This window comes from Carassius gibelio, chromosome B2 (genome assembly GCF_023724105.1).
Source record: "Carassius gibelio isolate Cgi1373 ecotype wild population from Czech Republic chromosome B2, carGib1.2-hapl.c, whole genome shotgun sequence".
NCBI lineage: Eukaryota > Metazoa > Chordata > Actinopteri > Cypriniformes > Cyprinidae > Carassius > Carassius gibelio.
This window is the reverse complement of record NC_068397.1, coordinates 28,315,924-28,324,154: the sequence shown is the minus strand read 5'-3', so window position 1 is coordinate 28,324,154 and position 8,231 is coordinate 28,315,924. Positions and strand designations below refer to the sequence as shown.

The following is an 8,231-nucleotide window of genomic DNA, read 5'->3' as shown; positions in this document are numbered from 1 at the left end:
TAATGTAGATTAATGTATTAAACAAAACATTGGATTTGTGCCTTGTAACAAAAAAGAAACGTTACCATAATATGTATGTGTATAAAGTACTAATAATCACTAATAATATGGCCAATTTGAAAATTTACGAGCGCGAATCTTTCGTGATTCGTGATCCCGCTCCGAACTCCCGAACTGATTCAAATGATTTGCGATCCCCAAACTGACTCAAATGATTCGCGAACCCGCTTTGAACTCCCGAACTGACTCAAATGATTCGCGAACCGCTACGAACTCCCGAACTGATTCAAATGATTCGTGATCCCGCTCCGAACTCCCGAACTGATTCAAATGATTTGCGATCCCCAAACTGACTCAAATGATTCGCGAACCCGCTACGAATTCCCGAACTGATTAAAATGATTCGTGATCCCGCTCCGAACTCCCGAACTGATTCAAATGATTTGCGATCCCCAAACTGACTCAAATGATTCGCGAACCCGCTTTGAACTCCCGAACTGACTCAAATGATTCGCGAACCCGCTACGAACTCCCGAACTGATTCAAATGATTCGCGATCCCGCTCCGAACTCCCGAACTGACTCAAATGATTCCCGATCCCGCTACGAACTCCCGAACTGATTCAAATGATTCGCGATCCCCAAACTGACTCAAATGATTCGCGATCCCGCTCCGAACTCCCGAACTGACTCAAATGATTCCGATCCCGCTACGAACTCCCGAACTGATTCAAATGATTAGCAATCCCCAAACTGACTCAAATGATTCGCGAATCCGCTTTGAACTCCTGCACTGACTCAAATGATTCGCGAACCTGCTCCGAACTCCCGAACTGATTAAAATTGAAATACATAATGTAGGCAAATACAAAATAAACAATTTATGTAAATGTTATTACAAATGCCATGTGATTGCTGCTGTTACACTTACAGGACAATCAAATCCTTGTTTAGGCTACTGACCAAACATTTCATTCAAATATTCACTTAATCTTTCATTTTTGGCCACCTTTTTGCTATAGATGACACAGGCTTTATAATTTCTTCAACAAAAAATGTGCAAAAATCCCTGCCCCCTTCTCGCCACCCTATCAATATTTTTCTAGATCCGCCCCTGGTAAAAGGTAAGTTATTGTGGTTTAAAATGTATAAAGTCTAATTTATATTGAAATAATCAAATGAAGTACAGTTACTTGAAAAATGTACTTCGTAGTATATAACGTTACTATATACTTTTTGTATCCCCAAGTTATGTATTAAGGCAAAAGTACTTGTTGATCCACCATATAAGGCGTCTGTAGAACTGAAACTTATTATTCTTAAGTGGGAAAATACGTCATTACGTCGACGTCATGGTGCATGTATATGATTGGCTGGCTCATTACCTTGAACAGGTGTGAGTGCGCGAGCCTAGTGTGAACCTGATGGAGCCCGGAGTTGAAGCAGCGTCCACAGGCGTGCAAGTGCGCGACGAATTGTCCGAGAAATGTCAGAAGCTATTTCTGGAGTTTTTGGAAGAGTGAGTGTAGTTGGTTGCAGTACTTTTACACGAAGTGCTAAATGAACGTCACTTCAAAAATGTGTCTGATTAATTAGGTTTCAGGATAAAACCGGCGATGCTTTATATCTGTCTGACGCGCAAGAGCTGATCAGACCGGAGAGAAACACACTGACCGTGAGCTTCAGCAACATCGAGCACTACAACCAGCAGCTCGCCACCACCATCCAAGAGGAGTACTACAGGTGAACAGCCACAAGCACTGGAGAAAAGATGTGCAGCTCAAAGTGTGCCTCATTATTTGCGCTTATTATAGTATTAGTTATTGTCCCCAAAACAGCTGATATTCAAATAGACCCGTAATTAAATACAAACAATGCATGTATCATGAAACAATAAAAAAACTGTAAAATGTTTTAATGAAATAATATTATCTAGGACTATTCGTTATAAATTATAACTTCAACGACCCTACAAAAAAACTAATGTTGACTTTCTGGAATTAAGAATGTATAAATTTTTCTTTTTCTAGTTTCCAGTTGCAGTTACCAAACTTTAAGGAACATTCATAATAATAGTAAGAAATGTTTAGTTACTGTATTACCTTTGGTAAATAATAGTATAAGTTAGCAGCTTTTAATCGTCAGTTTGTTCATTATCATATACAAACAATGGTAGTTTTGGGCGTTTATGTCTGATTTGTAAAGTCAGCATCTGGTGGATGAGTAAATTGTTGGTTTGCTGCAGAGCTTCATCTAAATTTCATATTTTTACTGCCAACTTTAATGTTTTTCCAGGGTTTATCCGTGTCTCTGCCGAGCAGTTCGACACTTTGCCAGAGATCATGGAAATATTCCACCGTCCAAAGAGTTTTATGTGGCTTTTTCAGAATTTCCATCTAGGCAAAAGTATGTATTTCAGTTCATCAACTCCAAAGTGCTCACATCATGCTTGTAATTAGGGCTACAAAACGACTAATCATGATAAATCGATTAAAAATAAAAGTTTGTTTATATACTTTGTGTGTACGGTGTATAAGTATATATTTAAAAAGATAACCATGTATTTGGGTGTAAACACTTTTATATAATTTATAAATGCTAATATTTTATATATAAATCAAAAGATGTTCCTTACCGTGTTTATTTTTATATATCTACACGGTACACGCACATATGTAAACAAACTTATTTTTAAATTGATAAATCTTGATTAATCGTTTTGCAGCCCTTCTTGTAATTCCACTTTATTTTTATCATTGTAATTTTTAATTGCACCCTCTTTTTGACCTTTATAATTTAACTAACATTTCTTTATGTTAGACTATATTATAGACTGACTGTCCTCTTTGCGTGTGTAATGAGAGGTCATTTGCTCTATGCTGTCCAGGATCCGTGAGCTCTCTGCCGCCCGAATCGGCACTCTGTTACGGATCAGTGGTCAGGTGGTGCGAACCCACCCTGTGCACCCAGAGCTGGTCAGCGGCACCTTCCTCTGTCTGGACTGTCAGTCCGTCATCAAAGACGTGGAGCAGCAGTTCAAATACACACAGCCAACCATCTGCAAGAACCCTGTGTGTGCCAACCGCCGCCGATTCATGCTCGACACCAACAAGTCCCGCTTCGTTGACTTCCAGAAAGTAAGAATGGGGGGAATTTATTTATTATTATTTATATAATTTATTTATTATAAATAAATTTAATTTCAGCTACAAAAGTTTTTGAAAGCATCCAAAGTGATAGTCCAAAGTAGTAACTTATTTTTACTGGTGATTTTTAACAATTGACACATTATTATTATTATTATTTAATTGCAGCTATGAAACTTTTATGAAAACTCCAAAATGATGGTAAAAAATTATTTCCTTTTTTTTTTTTTTTTTTTTTTTTTTTGCCTTTGCCAAATAAGTGAACCTTATGAGAATATTTAGTGTTTAGCTAAATTTTCCACTTATAGCAAATGTGTTTCATAATGGTTTCTTAATTTACATTTTTACTTAAATTATACTGCTGATAATTTAAAAAAATATATATTTTTAAACGAATTTATCTTACAGGGCACATATTTACATGCATTAAAGTGTTTTCTTAAATGGTTTAAATGTATTAATTTTGACAATTTCCAGGTGTTGATCACATTAAGTGAGGATTCTATTATTATAAATAAAAGATATTTGTAACATTATTTTGTTATTACTGTAAAACTGCTTGTCTGTATTGCATAAAGCTCTCTATACATTATTATTATAGTGATGCACTAAAAGTTAAGCAACTGGAAGTATTTGGCTTAAATGGCAACAAGAATTTAATTTGTGCATGTTTAATATAGTCTCTTTCCTTTTATTTGCGCATTATCTTTGCATGTTTATCTTTCTTGCCTAATGTTAAACCATCTAAATATTGAGTGCTGCTTTATGAATCTATAACCTAGATGGACTGGTTGCTGGATGGATGTTGAACTGAGAAGTAATTGATCTTAAACCCTCTTGTCTTCATCAGGTGCGCATCCAGGAGACGCAGGCCGAGCTGCCGCGAGGCTGCATTCCTCGCAGTATGGAGGTGATTCTGAGGGCGGAGGCTGTGGAAACCGCACAAGCAGGAGATCGCTGTGACTTCACCGGCACACTGATAGTGGTGCCTGATGTGTCCGTCATGGCACTCGCTGGTACTGTTCTGTGTTCATATTAATACGGGAGAGTTTATAGTCTACGATTGCTGGGTGTGTCTTTACTGTTTGAAGACAAATAGGAAGCCATTTGATGATGTGCCTATTGTTATTAATTCCATTTATTATCTGTACTTTTCAAGCATGTTTGAATATGACTTCTCATCTTTGTAGGCACGCGAGCAGAAACCAGCAGCAGGGTGACTGGGAAGGAGGGCTTCGAGGCTGATGGCATTCAGGGGCTCAAGGCTTTGGGGGTCCGAGAACTCTCCTACAGACTGGCCTTCCTGGCCAACAATGTGGCCCCAACCAACCCACGGGTGAGACAGAGCCGTCATTAATTGCTTGGTATATTATATATTCATTTGCTTTCAACTGATCTGTGTTCTCTTAGTTTGGAGGGAAGGAGCTTCGTCAGGAGGATCAGACGGCTGAGAGCGTGAAGAACCAGATGACCGTACAGGAATGGGAGAAAGTGTTCGAGATGAGCCAAGACAAGAATCTCTATCACAACCTCTGCACAAGTCTCTTCCCCACCATTCACGGTCAGTTCTCAATGATCAGTGTTGAACATTGGTCACAGGGTATACTATTCATCTTTTTCTGTCTATCGGTAAATATCTAATGCACAAACAGTGAAATCGTTTCGGCTACAAACTAATGAATATAAACCAATGAATAAGTAATTCAAATATGATAACAGAGGATGGCTTTGTTCTTCAGGGAATGATGAAATTAAACGTGGGATTCTGCTGATGTTATTTGGTGGTGTTGCCAAGACGACCATGGAGGGGACATCTTTACGTGGCGACATCAACGTGTGCATTGTTGGAGACCCGAGTACATCTAAGAGCCAGTTCCTCAAGTAAAAAAAATGCATGAGAAACACCGCTGACCGTTTGAATGTAAATGGGAATGGGATGTATTTGTGTGTTCTCTCAGGCATGTGGAGGATTTCGCCCCCAGAGCGGTGTACACCAGCGGTAAAGCCAGCAGTGCTGCCGGTCTGACCGCCGCTGTGGTCAAAGACGAGGAGTCACATGAGTTCGTCATCGAAGCAGGAGCCCTCATGTTGGCCGATAATGTATATTCTGTATTGCTATTAATGGTGGTGGTGTTATTTAATAGCTATATTGTTATATAATCGCACAATTTTGAGCAAATTGTGTAGCCCTACAAACAAGCATGGCAAACCTGAATAGTTCTTTTTTTTATCTAATTTTAAATGGCAAAACTTAATAAAATAAATATGAAATATGATGACCCAGCATAAGTAATGTCTGTTTTTTTGTCTATAGGGGGTTTGTTGTATTGATGAATTTGACAAGATGGACCTTAAGGACCAGGTGGCCATTCATGAAGCCATGGAGCAGCAGACCATCTCCATCACAAAGGCGGGCGTTAAGGTGTGTCTCTCTCTCTCTCACTCACTCATGTGTAATGTCTGAAAATATTCTCTATTTATTCTGTAATCCACCTTGTCTGACCTGTATGTGTGTTCAAGGCCACTCTGAATGCTCGCACCTCCATCCTTGCTGCTGCAAACCCCATCGATGGCAGATACAACCGCGCCAAGTCTCTCAAACAGAACGTCAACATGTCAGCACCTATAATGTCCAGATTTGATCTCTTCTTCATACTGGTGGATGAATGCAATGAGGTAAAATTTGGGGATATATATATATATATATATATATATATATATATATATATAAGAAAGTAATGCCTTTTATTAAGCAAAGATTCATTAATTTTTTCAGAAGTGACATAGGAAAGACCTTCATGTTACTAAAGATTCATATTTCAAATACATGCTGTTCTTTTTAAATTACTGTTTATTAAAGAATCCTGAAAAGTATCATGGTTTCCACAAAAATATGAAGCAGCACGACCATAGTCAATGTGGAGAATGACAAGAAATGTTTCTCTAGCTGCAAATATTAGAATGATTTCTGAAGGATCATGTGACACTGGATGCTGAAAAATCAGCTTTGCATCACAGGAATTAATTACATTTTGAAATCTATTCAAATGGAAAAGTTATTTTAAATTGAAATATTTAACTTTTTTTTTATGTATTTTTGATTGCCTTGGTGAGTGGAGATACATCTTTCAAAATCATTCTTACTGTTTCCACTTTTGAATGCTGGTGTGCATATTTATTTGTTCTTCTGCCAGGTAACAGACTATGCCATCGCCCGGCGGATTGTAGATCTTCATGCCCGGAACATTGAGTCGGTAGAAAGAGTTTATAGTACTGAAGAAATCCAGAGATACATTCTGTTTGCCCGCCAGTTTCAGCCAAAGGCAAGATGCTGTAGATTTATTCAAGTTGCTATGAAATCTTGTCCTTTGCTGTGGACCCCAATGTTTGTTTGTCACTTTTGTGGCTAGATATTAAGAATAAGGTCATACAGGTTTGGAATGACAAGAAAACAATGATTAATGAAGATGATAATTGACCTCATAACCCTGCATCTGTAGATCTCACCAGAGGCTCAGGAGTTCGTGGTGGACCAGTACAAGCGTCTGCGGCAGAGGGATGGAGGTGGAACCACCAAATCAGCCTGGCGGATCACTGTGAGGCAGCTGGAGAGCATGTTGCGTCTGTCTGAGGCCATGGCCAGACTCTACTGCTCAGACGAGGTGTGTGATGTTTCATCATGCTCCAGTATGCATCAGGCATAGCTTATGTAAAGATTGAAATGTGTCCTCCTCCTCTCCCTTCGAAAAAGGTTCATCCCAAACATGTGAAAGAGGCTTTTAGACTATTAAATAAGTCTATTATTCGAGTGGACTCCCCCGACATTAATTTTGACCAGGAGCAGGATGACAATGGTGAGATGGGCAGCTTTTATACCATTTAGTTCCTTTGTAAAAAATAATCTGTCACTTACTGGCAATTTAGTGTGTCTTAATTGTCCAAATGCTTTGTGCCACTCTAGTCCATCACAAAAGTATCACTTTACCAGCAATGGTTTTATTCAAATCAAACATCAGAGATAATGACTGATTTGAGTTGTTCTTCCACAGATCAGAATGACCTGTTTGGTAAAGAGACTGAAGGTCAGAATGGAGCTGAAGTGAACAGCCATCCGGTGGAGGCCATGGACACTGATGAAGTGGAAAAGCAGGAGAAGCCCGCTGAGGCCAAACCTGCTCTTAGAATGTCATTCGCCGAGTACAAGAAGGTCTCCAACCTGCTGGTGCTGCACATGCAAAAGATGGAACAACGTGAGCCCTGATTTTTTCCATTACAATAACAATGTCTGTGTGTCCGTCTGAGAGAGATTCTCAATTCTTTTTTTTTTCTGCATTGAATTAAACAAAATATTTAGTTATTCTCAATTATTACAAATAAGTGTCAGTCTGTCATGTTTATTTCAAATGAAACCATGCTTTACTGTGCAATTCTTTAAGTGACTGTTCAACTTACTGGTGGGAATTGTCTTAGTTAATTATGTTATTTATTTTGATCTCAAATGATTCCAGGTGCCAGGTTGTGTAGCTCTAGAATGATGAAGAACATGTACAGTATAATCTGCTTTATTTGTATTTTTAGTGGATGAGGAGTCATCTCTGAAGAAAAGTGAGCTCATTAACTGGTACCTGAAAGAAATGGAGAGTGAAATTGATTCAGAAGCTGAACTCGTCGCCAAGAAGAGTCTCATTGAGAAAGTGCTCTACAGACTCATCCATTATGTTAGTTTAACTCTTTAATACACTGTTTACTTGAGCTGAAGCAGTGTAACATGCCTGCAATGTTTTCTATTTAAGGATCATATCATCATAGAGCTGACTAAAACAGGACTGAAGAAGATCCACGAGGATGGAGATGAGCCTGTCATGGAGGAGGATCCGTTCCTGGTGGTGAATCCCAATTATATACTGGAAGACTAGTCAAGCTGGCTTCAGAAACCTTGATCATTTTTACCTACTGATGCTTCTATAATCTGAACTCATGACTAATGTAATATGCAACATTTTTGATCGAGTGAAGCAGAAAAAAAATAAACGGAATGTTTTGCATTTGTGTCATTTGTTTATTGAACACTAGATGGCGGTGGATC

At 38.6% G+C, this 8,231-nt stretch overlaps 1 protein-coding gene across 1 annotated transcript; it reads left to right on the top strand.

Moving 5' to 3' along the window:
* Nucleotides 1–1,353: 1,353 nt before the first annotated feature.
* On the top strand, nt 1,354–8,190 carry mcm6l (MCM6 minichromosome maintenance deficient 6, like). The gene is made up of 17 exons (XM_052547574.1): nt 1,354–1,518; nt 1,596–1,742; nt 2,295–2,405; nt 2,887–3,136; nt 3,996–4,161; nt 4,336–4,481; nt 4,556–4,706; nt 4,885–5,026; nt 5,104–5,245; nt 5,460–5,567; nt 5,666–5,821; nt 6,340–6,468; nt 6,646–6,807; nt 6,897–6,999; nt 7,195–7,395; nt 7,724–7,863; nt 7,939–8,190. The coding sequence occupies exons 1-17, from the start codon at nt 1,424–1,426 to the stop codon at nt 8,059–8,061; spliced, it is 2,472 nt and encodes an 823-aa protein (XP_052403534.1). The 5' UTR covers nt 1,354–1,423; the 3' UTR covers nt 8,062–8,190.
* The last annotated feature ends 41 nt before the right edge of the window (nt 8,191–8,231 follow it).

Excerpts from the sequence above, each read along its gene's own strand:
- mcm6l (XM_052547574.1), top strand. The coding sequence starts at position 1,424 with ATGGAGCCCGGAGTTGAAGCAGCGTCCACAGGCGTGCAAGTGCGCGAC. Across the intron at positions 1,743-2,294 it reads ATCCAAGAGGAGTACTACAG|GGTTTATCCGTGTCTCTGCC; the intron begins GTGAACAGCCAC and ends ATGTTTTTCCAG. Across the intron at positions 3,137-3,995 it reads GCTTCGTTGACTTCCAGAAA|GTGCGCATCCAGGAGACGCA; the intron begins GTAAGAATGGGG and ends TGTCTTCATCAG.